This window comes from Corylus avellana, chromosome ca8, assembly GCF_901000735.1.
Source record: "Corylus avellana chromosome ca8, CavTom2PMs-1.0".
Taxonomy (NCBI): Eukaryota; Viridiplantae; Streptophyta; class Magnoliopsida; order Fagales; family Betulaceae; genus Corylus; species Corylus avellana.
This window is the reverse complement of record NC_081548.1, coordinates 2,021,341-2,040,582: the sequence shown is the minus strand read 5'-3', so window position 1 is coordinate 2,040,582 and position 19,242 is coordinate 2,021,341. Positions and strand designations below refer to the sequence as shown.

The 19,242-nt window shown below is 36.6% G+C and overlaps 2 protein-coding genes across 2 annotated transcripts in view; both read right to left on the bottom strand.

Annotated features, from left to right (window-relative positions):
• Positions 1-19,118, bottom strand: part of LOC132189308 (uncharacterized) — a 41,596-nt gene extending 22,478 nt beyond the window's left edge. The window contains exon 1 of the mRNA XM_059603987.1: positions 18,887-19,118. The gene's annotated coding sequence lies outside the window, so the exon portion shown is untranslated. The remainder of the gene's footprint in view (positions 1-18,886) is intronic.
• Positions 14,464-18,890, bottom strand: LOC132189529 (putative pentatricopeptide repeat-containing protein At1g12700, mitochondrial). The gene is made up of 6 exons (XM_059604271.1): positions 16,734-18,890; positions 16,403-16,648; positions 15,811-16,307; positions 15,523-15,594; positions 15,251-15,346; positions 14,464-14,995 (listed from the first exon to the last, which is right to left on the bottom strand). The coding sequence occupies exon 1, from the start codon at positions 18,888-18,890 to the stop codon at positions 17,058-17,060; it is 1,833 nt and encodes a 610-aa protein (XP_059460254.1). The 3' UTR covers positions 14,464-14,995; positions 15,251-15,346; positions 15,523-15,594; positions 15,811-16,307; positions 16,403-16,648; positions 16,734-17,057.
• Positions 19,119-19,242: the final 124 nt, after the last annotated feature.

The following is a 19,242-nucleotide window of genomic DNA, read 5'->3' as shown; positions in this document are numbered from 1 at the left end:
TGGAGATGCTTTCATCCATAGGCTCAAATTCACTATTTTAACATATTTCAAAGGCTTTTAATAACAAAGCAAATGTCTTTTTCTAGTGACAATTTAAAAGAATATGTGCAACCAATCCCTTGAGAATGACCTAACAATCATGGTTCTTTCTCCTTACTAGCAAGCTCATGAGAACGGCTTGACCTTTTGTGCCTATAGATAATCGTTTTTTTTTTCTTCATATATATATATTTCCATATTTTTTGGGGACACATCCTTATCTTAATGCATGTAACTTGTCTAGAAAAATGATCAATTGGGTTCGAGTATGTGTTTCTTAAAGGAAATGTCCAAACTTTATATTGGGATAAGTATAAAAAACTTAAGAATTTTAAAATAGAAGACAAAGACCTATACCATTTTAATGGATATAAAAGAACAAGATCTTTCCAGAAATATTGCTACAATTATTTAAAACCCAAGAAAATAATTGATGGAATGTGGGGATCATAATCAGCCGGTCATGCACCAAGTATGCCTTCCTAACGACTCGGTTATTTGAAATGAAGAGCCCTGCAGGTGACTTGATTACCATGCTTACCATGATAGGACAACCATAATAAATTTCAACAATAGGACTCAAATATTTAAAAAAACAACTTGGTGGGCCAATAAGCATACAACCATCAATAACTCCAAACTCCAAATGAACAATGTTCTGCAATAACTCTGCATCCACAAAATGTTTAAATAAATCTTTAAGAAAAAAAATTTAATTACAATAAAAGTTTACAGATAATTGTAAGAAAAGATAACAAAATAGAATAGCAATACACAACAATAGTCCAAAAGACATGGAAAGAAATATCACCATAAACCTTGCAGTAAATAGGCTTTTATTCCTAATAAAATAACATTGCAAAGGTTAGAATATGAAATGTGTCCTACACATTGAAGAGCTATAAAGCTTTCACATGGATATTTGAAAAAAATCTTGTAATGTTTTATCTGCTCGATTAGTAGACATCAAGTCGATCAAAATGGTTAGCGGTTAGTGGCAATAACCGCTAACTGTAACCGCATTTGCACCCCTATTGACAATTGCTGTTGCTTTGTGCAAAGTAGACCCCGTAGACGCAGAGCGAGAAATTTCATCAAGTACAATTTTTACTCATTTTTTATAGTTTAACTACTAAATAATAAACTATCTAAATTTTACTCTATTATATTTAAATATAATTTTTATTCTATTTTTGTTCTCAAAAGTATCCCCACAAATCCATAAAAGTGAGGAAAAAAAAAAATTGTGAGGAGAAATATAAAAATATAAAAAAATAGAGTAAAGAAATGATTTTGTTCTCCAAATAAGAGCAGATGTTTGACAATTCTTAAAATAAAGAGGGGGAATAGAGAACTTAATAAAGCTTTTATTTTTTGTTTTATTTTATTTTATTTTATTTTTTGTAGAATTTAGCTAAATTTGAGCTAAAAGTAACTTTTAGAAGTTTGCTTTAATTCTCATATATTCAACTTTATATACATTTTCACCCAGAAATCAGAAGCATCTTATCAAGTTTATAAATTTTTTTTTTAATGAATAAATAAACATTCACAAAATTAGGATATGGTTAAGAATATAAGTTACGCACGAGAAATATGTGATGCTGCTTTTTCCTACTCACGTATTTCAAGATTTTTTTTTTTTTTTTCAAATTTTAATTGCTGGTTTAAAATTAATGGTTTAAATTTTATGGTATGAAATAAATATAATAACTACTAATTAAGTTGGTAATTATTAAGTTGTAAAAGTGATAACTCCTGCGTTGATATAATAAAATTCAATCATTGAATTTCAAACCAATTGTTAATATTTAAAGAAATCCATCTACTTCATAAAAAACTCTAAAAATTTTAGAAAATCATGTTCCTTGACTTCAACTCCAACTAATCCCTTGATAGGTAATTATCAATCATACTAGACTATCATGATTTTAAGGGGATTTTACACAAAAGATTTGGCTTTGGATTCTTAACTTATACTATTGAAGTGTTTCTGAGATATTACCCTTTGTTTGGTCTAAAAAAAAAAAACTTTTAAAATCAAGAAAAGACAATGTCAAATTAACACTTGCAATATTTTTCTGAATTAAAATTGTATCAATGTCTCCTCTTCAAACTATACAAAATTTGTAAAGTACCCATTTTGGCTTACAAAAAGAAAAAGAAAAAAATGTCCTTAAATTTTTTTTTTTTTTTTTTTCAATAAGACAAAAATACCCCAAAAAAAGTCATGGGTACATTGACCCACAATGGTCATGGGTCGTTCACCTTTTCTTTTCTTTTCTTTTATTTTTTTAAAAAAAGAAAATTTTTGTATTTAGGAGACAATGCAAAATTTTGGAGGTTTGCGGAGAGATAGGAGGAACATTGTAAATTGTGTTATATATATATATATATATATATATATATATATATATTTCAGAAAAAAGAAACACATTTTTTATAGTAACTTCTCAATATAGAATGGTTAATATAAATTCTAGGGAAATCATATCTAAAATCCTTAGGTAAACGCGTTTTTTTTAAAAACTCCCTGGGTATTTTTTTTTCGGAAATTTAGTCCATGGGTCACTCGAAACTACTAAAAAACTCTTTACCGTTAATTTTTGTTAACTTCCGTTATTTGAGTTAAACGCACCGTTTTACTTAAGTCCACCTTAGTAGAATTTTGTATCCTACGTGTTCACATTGGACACGTAGGATATAAAACTCACCGTTTTGGACCATCCAAAACGGTGAGTTTGGCTTAAAATTGAGGCCTTCTTCTTTGAAACTCTCAAGTTTCATACGGTCAAAATACAAGCCTCCCGATACACCTCAAGCGGCAACCCACCGACGCAGACGCCACCGACGAAGACCCCGCCGGCGACAGAACCACCCGAGACAGAACCCACCGGCGATAGAGGCCACCGGCGACAGTACCCACCGGTTAAATCACCCATTCCGGCGTCACTTTTCCGGCTAGGTTTCCGTTAATCACAATATTTAGAATCGGAAAAATCTGGTTTCGACGAAGGTATTTTCCGAAATTTCTTTGTGGGTTTTATTGATTGACTGAAATGGAAGCCTTTAATAGTTGTTTTTTGAATTTTTTTTGTTGTGTTGGAAGCTTTTGGTCGAAACCCCATCCCCAACCTGTTTTTTATCCAAAATCTGTCGAATATTGCACTTTTGAGCCAATATTATTGTTGATTGGCAGTGGGTGTGGTCCACCTTGGTTGTGGTCCTGGAATGAGACAGTTATTTTTTCGTGTGCACTGGCAAGTTGGTCAAGGGGAATTTTTTCATCTGTATAACTATTTATTTGATTTTTTTGCTTCTCTACTCAAATGGTGGATTGTCGAGGACATGAAAATAGGAATTCTTTGTGCATAGTTTACGCCAGCATCATCATGCTACAATTGAACAGTATTTTTTGAAATTTTGGTTTTTTTTTTTTTTACCTAATAGTTCATGCCATACTTTTCTATGCATGTCTTTGTTTTTAGGTCCTCCAATATTGTTGCCACCTTTTTTAGTTGATGAGAAGAAAGGTCAATTACTGAAAGAAATGTTAATCATATTAGTATTAACATTTGGAAGAAAAGTATTTTTCAATGGAGAAAAAAGTGGTATTATTGTTGGGATATGATAGATTGTGGTTGGTTGGGTTTTGATGACTTTGTAAATTTTTTTAGGGAAGTTTCATCATTCTACAATTGAGCAGTATTATATACGTGGTTGGATGTTACGGCTAATTTCTTCTTATTGCATGTTTGATTACACTGCATATTTGCATGTTTGTAGGGAGCCGCCTATGCTCATATACCATCTCTAGCTACTACACTAACAACTTAGTATTGTTTAGATTACAAATTGAGCAGTACTATTTCTGCAGGGAATCACATTTTAAACAATGTGATTATCTTTTGTTTAGGGTTTAGGGTACATTTTTTTTCCCAGTATTGTTTAGATTACAAATTGAAGTGAGAATAATTTTTTGGCAAGCTTGATTTTATTTTTCTTTTATGAGCTTGATTATTCTCTCACATGTCAGTTATATATTGTTAGGTTCATATTATAAGATGAACAGGAGGAAGAAAGATTTCGGGATAGGATACAATGAAAGCGAATTCTACGATGGGAAGATGAAAAAGGTTTGTGAATTTTATTTAGTGAAACCCATTAGGGAACTGTGATTACTTCTAATAATTGTGGGTTTTACTGTAAAATGAACAGTCAATGTCGTCAGCATCTATAACATCATCGGTGAAAGAGCATATGGAACCTGTGCAGTGTAGGTACGGACTTACAAGCCCAATTATAACATCCACTACTATAAAAAATCCTGGGAGGCGATTCTATGGGTGTGCTATGTATGACCGTAAAAAGGTATTTGAATTTGGATAATTTGGTTTTAAGAAATAGTTATTACTTCGTACTTGTTCGTAATTATCAGATTTTTTTGTGTAATTACAGAAAGTTGGCCAATGTCGTTTTTTCCAATGGTATGACGAAGAAACCTGTGCTCGCGGAAGGGAGGTCCTACCTGCGCTGTATAAACAAGTTCATTCCCTGAAATGTGAAGTGTCATTACTTAGGGGCCAACTAAAGATCCAAACATATTTGTTGGTTTTTTTGTTGGTGATTTGTGTACTGTTGATTTGTCTAAGGTTGATGGGGCATTGATGCATGGGAATGAGACAATTAGATTATTATCAGTGGAATAGACTATCTATTTTGTTATTGTCAAGGATATTGTTTACTGAGCTATGTTGTCCACGTGGATATATGGTTATGGCTTCTATGTAACAATTATGTAAAAATCCAGATTGTTCGTAATTATCAGGTTGTTCGTAATTATCAGGTTGGCTGATTACTTTTATGGAACAACTAATGCATTAGTTTTATTTGTATGCGGCAATTTATGATTATTTGTATGTTGCTCTTAAGTCTGAAATATTGAACCCTACAGTAGAATTTGCAGGCAGAATTAATTTTATCCGTCCACTAATACAATCTGAAATTGGTAATTGCCATGACGAAATTCCAAAATATAATTCAATAACTAACAGTGCACGTTTAATGCTTCATGAACAACATTGAAGCTAACAAGCACATAAAGTCCCAAAATGAATCTTCCAATTGTTTTTTATATTACAAACATAAAACAAAAAAAGTCGACATATCACTTGATTACGAAATGGGTATGCGGGAAAAAGGCAAAATGAAGAGATCTGATAGGTGATAAATGTGATCATTGCGTGGCACCACTTCCTCGGCTTCTTAGTACACGTGTAGCCCTACGTGTACTACCATGATGTGATGATTCCGCTGCTGCTTCCGCCTGTGGTTCATGTTGGGATCCAAAGAATGCGTTAACAAAAATAATAATTAAGACAAATACCAACATATAAAAAAAAAAACCGGAAATCATTGTGAATATTACAAATTAAGCACAAGTATATGAGTTTTTTAAGTGCAAAAAAAAACCGCAGACTAATTTACTAAATTACAACACCAATTTCAGCAAACTTTCAGATATTAGTGGGCAGCTATGGAATCATCGGTAAATAAGAGTTTTCTTAATAAAAAAAAAAACTTGAATTTTACCTGTGACTGAGTAGCCCTACGTGTACGTACACTTGGCTGTGATGACCCGTGGGCTTCTGCATCTGCCTGTGGTTCATGTTGGGATCCAAAAAATGCGTTAAAAAAAAAAAAGGGGGAATGATCGTGAAATAAGAGTTTTCTTAATCACAAAAAAACTTGGATTTTACCTGTGACTGAGTAGCCCTACGTGTACGTATACTTGACTGTGATGACCCGTGGGCTTCTGCCTCTGCCTGTCGTTCATGTTGGGATCCAAAAATGCGTTAAAAAAAAAGGAAAAGATTATGAAGCATTTCCAAATAATTATTATATTACTTGTTCAAACACGTCTATAAATAGACAATTTTCGAATAGAAAACAAAGATTATGAAGCATTTCCAAATAACCTGTGCAACACTAAACTTGCATTGCATATACTAGATTTTAATCCTCCTTAACCTTAAACTTAAAGCACCCTCCCAAACTTCCAGCTTAGAGTTAGCTCCCATTATTTATTGATTTTATTTTTTTGATAAGTAGAGTTAGCTTCTATTATAGTATCATCAATGCTTTTTGAAAAAATGCATACACCATCGGACCTTATCCTAAATAGCTCTACTGAGTTCATCCATTACATAAGCAAAGACAAAATCACATCTCAATAACCAGTTTCTATTATAGTAAAGTTAGCTTTTTTTGATAACAAGGATTATTGCTGGAGATGCAGAGCAAAATTAAAAGTTACAAGCCAACAACAGGACAAACCAATATTAAGTTATACCTTTTGGTTTTTCCCCATTTTAGAATGACAGGTAATATATATATTTTTAATTTTTTTGACAGCCATAGCATTGAAGAACTTGGTGCCAATATTGGGAATTAATGATGTGGGACACTTGTATGGTGACGACTCAGGACAATCCATTGGTCGCCACATACACAGGAAATTATCTTAAAGTCCGGCCTGCAAACTCCAAAGCATCCGATGCCTTTTCCATCACTGTCGGGTAAAAAATTAAACCAATGCTGCAGCTCAAAGCAGCATTGGTTTAATTTACTTTACAATGCTGCAACTCAAACCAATGTTGCAGCTCAAAGCAGCTTATTGAATGCACTTCACACTAACCTAAATTCGAGCTTAATTTAATTGAAATATACCATAATCTCAACCAGAATTGTGAATAGTACCCACACCAATTTTAGCAAACTTTCAGATATTAGTGGGCAGCTATGGAATCATCGGTAAATAAGAGTTTTCTTAATAAAAAAAAAAAAAACTTGAATTTTACCTGTGACTGAGTAGCCCTACGTGTACGTACACTTGGCTGTGATGACCTGTGGGCTTCTGCTTCTGGGTGGGGTTGAGCTTGTGATCCCTACAATAATTTAACCAAACATTCAGACAAATACCAACAATAATTATTATATTACTTGTACAATAATAATTAAGTTAACAAATTTTGGAATATGAACCTTATGTTGTAAAATGTATTTGTTTTACCTGTGCTTGAGTAGCATCTTTTTTCGGCTTATATTTCTTCGGTTTCCACCTCTTCCGGTCCGGGTTCAAAGGTAAATGACAACCTTTATAATTATGCCCTAAACCCCCACAATTTCCACATTTAACGATATATCCACTACGGGTTAGCTTGTAGGGGTTAGTTGGCTCATCTACAGCTTTTCGCCTACTAATCTTTGGTCGACCAGGAGCCCTTCTAATGATAGGTGGCTGGATTTCATCGCATGGATCATCAGCTGGCCATGTCTGTGGACCTTCCATGCCATACACTCGAGCTGCATATCCTTGCATATACTTGTCCATCTTGTAATAATCATCCAAATAATCCTCTGGTTTTTGTTTATGCATGTAAATTGCAGCACAAGCATGTGAGCAAGGGATCCCACTCACCTGCCATCTTCCACATGTGTATGTGCGATGATCTAACCGGACTAAACGCCATGGCTCGTATATGTCCTCGATCTCAAACTCCAACTCATTCTGCCACCGACTAATACAATTCCTTGCATCACTTTTTGACCTCTCCAATTTTTTCAGGATCTTTGGGCATATTGTGTAGTGCGTCAACCGGATTCCATTCCTTTTCTGCTGGAAGCGTGCCATTATTTGCAGACGAATTTCTTCAAGCATAGTCAGTATAGGCTTAATCCTAGCTTCCTTAATCCACGCGTTGAAGCTCTCGGCCAAGTTGTTTAATAACATATCACTTTTGGTTTGGCAGTTGAAAGCATGTTTGGACCATGATGCCTTCGGTACACCACTAAGGTAATTGTGTGCACCTTTCTCCATTGACAATATACTCTGCATGTGATGGTCAAACGCATAAACATTGGCTGCACGTGCAGCCCCCCACAACTCATCCTTCATAGCTTTTCCTGTGTAGCCTTTCGCTTTGAGGTTCGCATGTAGATGCCGAACACAAAAGCGATGCTCAGCATGTGGTAACACAGCCTCAACTGCAATTCCAAGCCCCTACACACATAAATTTATGTTAAATTATATGTAATAACATAAAGGAATACAATAACACAATAAGAATAGAAATAGTATTTTACACCAAATACCTTCTGTCTGTCAGACATTATAGCCCAACCAAGTCCGCCTTCTGGCCCGCATAAGTCCTCCAATAAAATGACAATGAACCACTGCCATGAATCTCTTGTCTCTGCCTCGGCCATAGCAATTGCAATGGGGAACATGTCATCGTTGCCATCCTTGCCTATGGCACACAACAATTGCCCCCCATATTCCCCCTTTAGATGACAAGCATCTAAACAAATTATGGGCCGACAACCATGTCTGAACCCCTTCTTACATGCATCAAGACAAATATACATCCTCTGAAAGAATACTCCATCTCTGTGTACAAAAGCACTACTACCAGGGTTGGTGCTGAGTATTGCCATTGTGTATCTCCGTGTGAGGCGATATTGCTTAGAATGCCTACCAAAAACTTGATGCAATGCCTCCTTCTTCGCTCTATAGCAACGATCAATAGGAACATCGATATTAAGGTCTCTCTTCACCCTCTGTTTCAATGCATATGATGTCCACGTGGGGTCATCCTTGAAGTCCCTCTTATAAGTACGAACAAGATACTCAACATCGCATCTGGAGTTTTCGTACTGATTACCACAAATATGAACCGGGTAGTACGTCTTAATTTGAAAAGAAGTCCTGGTAGCATCAGTAGAGGCATGAATCCTCCATGAGCAATGCTCTAATTTACAGACTGCACTCACCCTACTCGTGTCATTGTGCTTGTAGTTGTAATCAAACCCTTTCTGCACAGCATGCGTCTTCAGTGCCATCTTGAAGGAACTTGAATCTGCAAATTGATCCCCAAGCTCAAACGTCACTGGAATCTTCAAGTCATTTTTCAGATTGAATTGTCTATGCCGCTTCCTTTTTTTTCCAACCTCGGCAGCATCACTTTCTTGCAAACTTGCAAGACCATCACTTTCATCATCAGATTCCTCTTCCCCAAAATCGGCTCCTTTATCACCTATGTTAATGTCAACTTTTTCCCACCATTTGGACGTCCCATCATTCTCTTTATTGACCTCAGCAGCATCATAGAAAAGGTCCTCATCCTCGCCATCAGTTGCTTCGAAGTCAGTCAACAACTCCTTGATAACTTCATCAATATCCTCTTCCACTTTCTTCTTCCGTGGCCTACCACCACGTCCATTTTTTTTTTACCAGTTTTGGGCACGGTGTCCGCACCAACATTCTGATTGTCTTCCTCGTCCTGCAAAACCGGTTGAGCAACCCGTCTTCTTCTTCTTCTGCATACTGAAAAAATATATACAAAAATTAAAATAAAAAACCTAAAATAAAAGAATCAACTAATAAAAAACCATAAATAATTGTGACAACATAAGAGTCCAACTGAATTTCAATTTGTATGTACCTCCTCGACTGGTGGTCGGTTGCCCGCTTGGTTTCTTGGATGGCGTAACAGAACGGGCAGCCTTAGTTTTAACTCGTGGGCTTTTGAAATGTTTTGATTGAGAATTTCCACCTTCTCCACCTTGTCCTTGTACATCTCCATCTTCACGTGCAGCATTAGGTATGTCCTCCATCCCTAAAAGAAACAATCAAATTTGTTGTTAGTCATTCGGGAAGGGAAGGCTAAGTGCTCTCATGATATATTATTTGAAAAACAATTAAGTTAACAAATAAGAAATAAGTATACTACCTTCAGCCCTAGGTATTTCATCCACCCCGTCACCTTCTCCATCTCCATCATGAAGGGGAGGCCTAGGTATCTCACCCACCCCGCCACCACCTTCTGCATCTCCATCATGACGGGGAGCCCTAGGTATCTCACCCACCCCGCCACCACCTTCTCCATCTCCATCATGTTGGGCAGTATTAGGTATCTCACCCACCCCGCTACCACCTTCTCCATGTTGTCCTTCAACAGCTTCAAGAAATAAATGCTCCTCTACCATTATAGCACTGTCCACCATATGTTCAACATATAAATGAACATCTTGTGATCTGTACTCAGCCATAATATTTACAAAATCTACAACGTCTGCATCACTATTTAAAGATATCACTTGATTATGTGGACTATCACCGACATTATACCAACATCTAACGTCGCTCATGTATCCTAAGTCACGAACCAACTCTTTGACTTCCCACATACTAAAATAGTCAACATCATAGCATTTCACTTCATGGACGTCGCCACCAACGTATTTAAATGGGGTATGGGTCATTGTTCCACCGTGGTGCATAATTATATTGACAGCCATATCTGTAAACATATAAATGAGTGTAAGAAAAAATATAAAAGAGTGTAAGAAAAAATATTTGTCAATACAAGAAAACACAAAAAACAATAATATCTATCTATTGCATGAAATGAAATGATTTAATAATATATATATATATATATATATATATATATATATATATATCATTAAAAATTATACATGCATGTTTTGGACTCAAGATGCCCAACTTAAGCTGATTTTGGAAGTTAGGTTGACATAGTTGACAACCTTTCATTTGGGAAAAAAGGACAAAACATAATAGTAATAATAAACATATACTTTTGCACATGCATGTTATAGGTGCAAAGTGCACTTTTCGCTCATTGTTATATGTGGAAAGATCAACAAATGCATACAATACATGTAAAAAATTTCTCTTTCTATAAGAACCATTAACCTATTCAATGCCTTAAATTATGCAAAAATTCATCAATATAGGTAAAAGAGGCAGGTTTAAGTTACATTTGCTACTTAATAACTTTCCATAGGATCAATATTTTGCCAAAGTCACCATTACATTATATTAATATACATGTCCATCATGCTTGCTAAATATTAAGAGAATGGGAGATTAAAAACTGTCTAATATGGAAATGTTAAAGATAAAGTTTTTTTAAAAAGAATTTTAAATAAGCTTATAAATAAATAAGTTTTAGATTATAGTAAATCCCACCAGATTGACATGAAATTTACCATGCACAATAGCATGGAGGGCATGTAATCCAACAAAGTAGTTGAATATAGGTACAATTATATACACTTGTGAGCGTGAGAGATTAAATCCCATATTGGAAAGCTATCACAAGAGGATATAGACAATTCATCCTAGAAGACAGCTCATGAGATAATAAAACCTTCTGTTTAATGCAAAATGTGGTTGAGGTAACGACGAAAGGAAAAAAATTTTAAATATAAAGAACAGTATATATATATATACCATCTTCAAATTACTATTTCATTATCAATGTCTCATCCAAATTAAATCCCATATTAAAATAACAGATAAATTAAACACCAAATTTGACTTCTACAAATTCAGAACATCCATACCCTTCTAGAATGAGCACGGTGAGTTGTATATTGAGCAAGTTGAGTTGTACATTAAATGGAAGGAAATTAAGCCCCACAGAAAAAAATTGATAGAATCCCTTCTGCCTAACACGACAAAATCCCCCTTGACCAAACTTGCCAGTGAACACGAAAAAACAACTGTCTCATTCCAGGACCACAACCAAGGTGGACCACACCCACTGCCAATCAACAAAAATATTGGCTCAAAAGTGCAATATTCGACAGATGTTGGACAAAAAACAGGTTGGGGATGGGGACAGATGTTCGACAAAAAACAGGTTGGGGATGGGGTTTCGACCAAAAGCTTCCAACACAACAAAAAAATTCAAAAAACAACTATTAAAGGCTTCCATTTCAGTCAATCAACAAAACCCACAAAGAAATTTCGGAAAATACCTTCGTCGAAACCAAATTTTTCCGATTCAAAATATTGTGATTTGACGGAAACCTAGCCGGAAAAGTGACGCCGGAATGGGTGATTTAACCGGTGGGTACTGTCGCCGGTGGCCTCTGTCGCCGGTGGGTTCTATCTCTGGTGGGTTCTGTCGCCGACGGGGTCTGCGTCGGTGGGTTGCCGCTTGAGGTGTATCGGGAGGCTTGTATTTTGACCGTATGAAACTTGAGGGTTTCAAAAAAGAAGCCCTCAAGTTTAAGCCAAACTCACCGTTTTGGATGGTCCAAAACGGTGAGTTTTATATCCTACGTGTCCAATGTGAACACGTAGGATACAAAATTCTACTGAGGTGGACTTAAGTAAAACGGTGCGTTTAACTCAAATAACGGAAGTTAACAAAAATTAACGGTAATGAGTTTTTTAGTAGTTTCGAGTGACCCAGGGACTAAATTTCCGAAAAAAAATACCCAGGGAGTTTTTTAAAAAAACGCGTTTACCTAAGGATTTTAGATATGATTTCCCTAAATTCTATATATTGAGATCGATAACTACTGAAATTACAAATCTGTAAATGCCAAAGTTTGCAAAATTAAATTGTCTTCATTAGAGTATGGAAGAACACTTAAGACAAAAAAAAATTGAGAGAAACCCTAAGCCTTGTGAAACCCTAAGCCCCCCTCCAGAGCGCCGCCGCCTCAGGGGAGGAGGGATGCCCGCAACAGGCATCCCTCCTCCCTTCTTTGCTTCCCAGTTTTTGTTTTAGGCTTGTTTCTGTCTTTGGTATTTTTGTTCTGTTGTGCTTGTGTTCTCTCTCGGTGGGTACTGCTTTTGGGGGTTTTCATTCAAACTCTCCCCCTCCCTGTTTGTTTGTGTGTGCCGCCGATCTCCTCCGCGCCCGCTTCGCTGCTCACCGCTCGCTGTCGGGTCTTTTCACGCGCCCCTCCCGCGCCAAGCTTTTTGTGCCACCTTCCACGGCAGTTTCCGGCCAGCTCGCGATCGGCCTCCTCCGGCTGCCGTGACCCGCTTTGAGTGTTTTTTGCGTTTATTTCCCTGTATTGTTGTTTTTCTGTTTTGTATTTCCTTTAAGTTCCCCTGTATTTGGTTTTCTTTGCTGTAATTTCTTTTCCTGCATTAGTTTTATTGTTTCCTTTATTTCCCTGTATGGTTTTATTTATACTTGTAATAAGGCTCTCTCCTCCTGCTTTGTTGCGCCCGGTTACTGCCCGTTATTACTGGTCCAAACCCTTGGGTAGTGGATGTGAACTTTATCCTGGCTTTCGAGTCGAGGAGGATGAGTATCGGCTTGGGGGTTTTGCTTTCAAGGCCGAGGAATAAGTATCGGCTTGAGGGTTTTACTCTTAATGGCCGATGAATAAGTATCGGCTTGGGGGTTTTGCTCTCAAGGCCGAGGAATAAGCGCTACCTATGCATTAGATGGTGTCTGTTTGATGCAGATCTGAGTTTTAAACATGATATTTTGTCATAGTTTAGCGGATGTTGTATTTTGGTTGATTTGGTCTGTTGTTGATGACTGTATCTTTAGCTTCGGCTATGATTTACTTCAGAGCTTTTTGCTCTGCTTGTAAGAGCTTTAGGCTCGTAACTTTTATCAATGAATGAGTGTGATATGTTTCAAAAAAAAAAAAACACTTAAGACATGTTTAGGATTGCGTTTGAGGGATTTAAAATTGCTTTTAACACTCAAAAAGTCCGTCTAAAGAAAAAAATATTAGTTTGGTAAAAAAATTAAAATCACTTTTAAGAGTCTAAAAAGCTTAAAAATTACGAAATAGTTTTTGTTCACAGCTTAAGGTAATCCACTTCATTATTATTGTTATCGCCTCTCTTTTTGTTTTTGCCGTTGTTGTGCTTCTCATATTCAGTTTTCTAAAGGACTTGACAACAAAATTTATGGTTTGTTTTTCATATTGTTGCAGCCTAGACGTCATAATCTGCCTAGAAGGCAGGGTATTCCCACTCTGAAGTTGAGAAATGATAAAAATCATTCATTTAACCATCTTTCAACCATTTTTTTATAGTGAACGGATGAATCTACCATTAAATTTTTGTAAGATCCACATGAGTTTCCAAATTCAATAGTAGATCCATAGATTTGCAAAAGGACATGGTAAAAAGATGGTTAAGAGAAGAATATGTAGCATGTCCCTTCTAGATTTTGACTACATATCTGCTAATTATTTGTCACATGTTATTACTACGAATCAATGCACCCACTTCCTATGTAGGAGTCGAGACATTTTTATCGATTTAAGTACTCAAGAAGATTTATGACAGGTTCCACAAACGGAGGGCTCTTTTCCAGTGCAAGTGAAATTGCTTCTTTAACAACCTCGGGGTTATCATGCTGGGGCTTTTAGCTCTGCCACACACTGAAATATTCCTCATGTTGGTGAATTATATTTCACAAACAAATAGCAACGTAACTCTAAGCATCATCCAAAAATTACCACCACTAAAGCAAGCAAACAAGAGACACAACAGGCCAAATGACATCATGAACCCTATCAAGATAAATGATGATCATAACATATGGCTATTCCTTGTTGAGAAACACTGAAAGACAAAATCCATAGTGCAATTTTGATTCTATTGAGTTTTAGGCAACATTAAACTACATATAATTAGAATTGTAATTTATATCTAAACATTTACTAGTGTGCTCCCAAGTGACTCAAGGTAAACTGGACTTAAAAAGAATTACACATCAAGAAGTAGCTTGTTTCCACAGGTAAATAATTTTTGGAAGTTGAGGGCGTGAAGATGTTGTCAACTGTTTAGATCAGAAAATCAGGAAAATACATAAATGTACAAATTTCCCTTCTATATAGCATGCAGCATAACAGACAAAACAAGACCATGTAAGCAGTTATCCCTTGGCCACTAAAGATGTGAGGCCTTGCAAATAGGGAGTTTGCCTGATCATGGCCATTATTTAATTCCTGCGGCCTTGGACTCAAATCCGCTAGAAAATTCCTCATTATCTCGGATGGCCTTCCAGGATCTCTCCTCTCCAGAGGCAGGTAGCTGAGCAGAATGACCAAGCCAATCGCGGTTGTCTGACTTAGAATAATGACTTTGGGATTGAGGTTGCTGAGAAAGAAAATTAAAAACGTCAATAAATTATGGTTTCCAACAGTCATTGATAGAGAAAGAAAACAAAATAAGCAATTATTACAACAGAAATATGCCCAACCCACAGCAACTATAACATCCAAACTTCTTTGAGATATACAAATTCAATATGCAGAAACAATAGATATGACAGTCCATACAGACAATTTTTCCAACCATGAAGAACTACTAAAATAAACTGTAACTACGTAAGAAAACCTTCGCTAAACTCACATTGCTATCTGCACGACCCCAATTTTGATCCTTGCCAACAAACTCAGCCTCTATTTCTTGTTCAATCTTCAAAATGTCTTCAGGGATAGCAGCAGCCTAGGCAAGATGTAAGAAGCGAATAATTATATACAACCATCAAATACAGTGGAAACAGCTCAGTTTTGTAATATAAATATATAAAAAACCAAAATTTACCAGTTCTCTCTCTACTGTTTCATAATGTAAGTTAAAGAAATGCATACAACTAGCAGGAACATCATTGTTACAAGTACCTACGCAAGTTGTAACAGTTGGTCTCATGTGTAGCGGACATGATCGAGGCCTTCAAACCGCAACTCTATGGTCTATTACCACACAGCAATGGAAGATTTATTACTTTTCTAACAACCCCACCATACACCATTAAAGACATCCAAAGGGCAAACAAATGAAGAATGAAAGTGCGCATGAACAATCAATTATACCCCAGTACAATCAATTATGTATTTTTCTAAACAATGCTATTCTAGCAACCATAATACAATAGATATCAGATAAGTATTTATAGGAAAATGGCTTACGCTTTTAAAAATTGTCTATGTAATGGGGTAATATGCTGGGGCTTTTAGCTCCACCACACATTGACAGGATTTGATCCTGCTGCCAGAGCCAGTGGCTTCAAAGGAGAAGGTATCACTGATGCAGCAAGAGCTACAGGCTTGGTGTTTCTCGTAACAGTTTCAATTCCTGAAAAAGAACTAGGTTGGACGGGTGGCGCACCACCGCCCGGCAAAAAGGCACTTGTTTTACCAGTGATAATACTGCCACTACCTTGCGGTAAAAACTTTGAATTTAAGGTGTTTTGCTGATCAAAGATGGCTGGACATGTCTGAGGAACCTCCCAATTGTAAGTATCAACGCCGGGCATTCCAGGCATCATACCCCCAAAACCTATGGGCTATGTATCCCCGAGGGCCTCAGTATTACGACCATTTCTGATGATTGCAGTTGCACCAGGACACAAACCTAGATTCTTCTCTACCTCCTAATGGATTTCACTGATGGTCTTTGCCTTCATCTGCCAAAACAGAGAAAAATATAAGAATATAAACAACATCTTAAACAAAAAATAAAAAGAAAGAAGAAATAAAGTCAACAAGAAATGGAATTAACCTCTTTTTCACAACAAGAGACCCAGTTGTTGGTACTCAAATCAAGAACATTACGAACCATGAACCTTAATCGTGGCGGAAGTTGGGGTTTTGCAGTCAGCTCCTTCAACCTGCTGAAATAGATATCATTCACTCGCCGAGATTTCGGGCTCTCATCCAGCTGCTTACCAATGGTGTTAAAAAATTGACATATTGCCTCAACATTCTCCTCTGCTGGGCATGCTATTCCATCTTGTTCCAAAAGCTCCTATAAATTGCACGAGAAAGTTTTTAGAAAGATTCTAATTGTAGTAAGAAACAGGGAATACCAAATGAATGAATGCCATACAAACCTTAACAATATGGTGGACAATCTTTTCGGGCACCATCTTTCTGCTTCAAAATCTCCCCAATAAGGCGTATGTTTCCTAGAGTTTGCAGCTTAACCATCCGTTCTTTATCCCTGCATTCCATTTCTTGCTTAGGGGCAGTCATCCGCCTAATTTCTGCCCTTAGGTTGTCAGCTCCTTCAAATGCCTCGTGGCAATTATTCAAGAGCACTCGCTTAAACGTGATTTCTTTCCCACCAGGCGAAGCAAATATGTATTCCTTATAGATTGACTCTGCAAAGGTTAGAAAATGAAATTTGTCCTACACGTTGAAGAACTATAAAGCTTTCACACTGATATTTGAAAAAAATCTTGTAATGTTTTATCTGCTCGATTAGTAGACATCAAGTCGATCAAAATGGTTGCAGTGGTTGCATTTGCCGAGAAACCCTTGTCAACCATCATCTTGAGATATTTCACTACCCATGATATCTCATTATGTTGCAGGAAGCCTTCAATGATTGTGTTATAAGTGACATGGTCAGGTGAACAACCGTTCTCTTCCATTTTCTCAAATAGCTCCCTCGCTTCATTTAGTAATCCCTCTTTGAAAAGCCCTTTCATCATTATAGTGTAAGTCCAAACATTAGGTTGCAAACCTTTGGTAGGAAGAGCATTAAATAATTCACTTGCAGTCGTAAGTTTCCCAGCATTACACATACCATCAATCAAGATGCTGTAAATCACAATATTAAGGTCTAACCTTTTGTCTTCCATTTCCTTAAACAATGCCATTGCCTCAGTAAAGTGTAGATTCTTACATAGGCCATCTAACAAAATAGCACAAGTTTGGATATTCGGAGGTTGGCCACAACCTTGCATCTCGTGAAGTAGCTCTAATGCAATTTTAGGTCTCCCAACTAGGCAAAACCCTCCAATTAGAGTGCTATAAGTGACAACATTGGGAAAAAATCCTTTTGTGGACATTTCACGAAATAGACTTACTGCCTCATCAATTTTTCTATTCTTACAATATCCATTGATCAATATGTTATAACTAACAACACAAGGCGAACAACCCTTTCGAACCATCGTATTAAATGTTTTGACAGCTTCATCCATTTTATTTTGCAAACAATAACCGTCAATCAAAGAATTGTACGTGACTACATTAGGCTTTATGCCTCTCTTAATCATCGCATCAAAAACTTCTTCAGCCTTTGTTAACCTCCCTTCTTTGCCAAGTGTGTCCACCAATATGCTGAATGTATGCAAATCGGGCATGATTTTCCTTTCCACCATCTCATTCAATTGTTTAGTTACCTCCTCCCACTGACCGAAATTGCATAGGCCCTGAATTAAAGAATTGTAAGTGACAACGTCTGGCTGAATTCCTCTATTTGTCATTTCAGAGAAAAGAGTCAAAGCCTCAGTTACCAATCTGTCCTTACATAAACTATCAATGATTGTGCTATACAGCACTACATCAAGTTCAAGATTTCTTTCTTCCATTTTCCGAAGCAACCCAACAGCTTCACCGGTCTTACCTATTTTACACAAACAATTCATTACCGTTCCGTAGGTAAATGTATTTGGTTTATAGCCATTGTTCTCCATTTCGTTAACGAACTTTAAACCTTCAGCAATTTTACCCTGAAGACAGACCCCCTTGACAAGAGTAGTAAGAATTACACAGTTTGGTTGAAAACCAAGTTTCAAAATTCTTGCGAAGATAGAGAAGCCGAAATCCACCCGGTTCAAATGGCAGAAGCAATTAATCAAAACACTCAGAATATAATCATCGGGAGCAATTCCTGACAGTTCCATTTCTTTAATCAAAGTAATAACAGTTAAGTGATGCTTCATTCTTGCGATTGCACCCAGCAATTGATTAAAATCCATGAGGGAAGGCAAAGGGTGCATGTGAAGCATTCTATCAAACAGGGCTAAGGCATCATCAAGATTCCTAATGCTACGAGATCTGCAACGATCTCTGACAGATTTTAAGAACTGATTGGGGCTTTCCACAATATCTCTACCACTATTGGGAGTTTTAGCAGAAGTAGCACTAAAACAACGACAATAATAATAAAAATTTTGAGCATTGGAAGAAACCCTAAGATGAGAATCATGATTGAAGAAGAAAGCAAGAGAGTTTGTAGACTTCGAAATCGTACCCATTTCCTGATGTAGTGGAAGAAATAAGCAGAAGAAGCAGATCTGATGATGCACAGCCTCAAAGGACTCGTCAAAATAAGAAGACGAAGTAGAGATATGTGGAGTGGAGTAGTAGGGGAGGGGAGGGGAGGTGTGGTTTCTTATACGCGGGATTACACGACGACGTTTCTGTTACCCAGAGTTGTTGATTTGTGATGCTGGTTTTTCTTTTTTATCGCATCTTTTCTTCAACATTATTTCTTTCTTCTTTTTCACCTCTCGTGTGAGTTGTCTTCCTTCCCTTCGACATTTGAAATTTTAAATGCCAAATTAGTGTAAAATTGTAAATTAGATTAAAATTGATATTTTAAATTTT

Bases quoted from the DNA above. Each gene is read 5' to 3' on its own strand.
- LOC132189529 (XM_059604271.1), bottom strand. From the start codon at position 18,890: ATGGGTACGATTTCGAAGTCTACAAACTCTCTTGCTTTCTTCTTCAAT.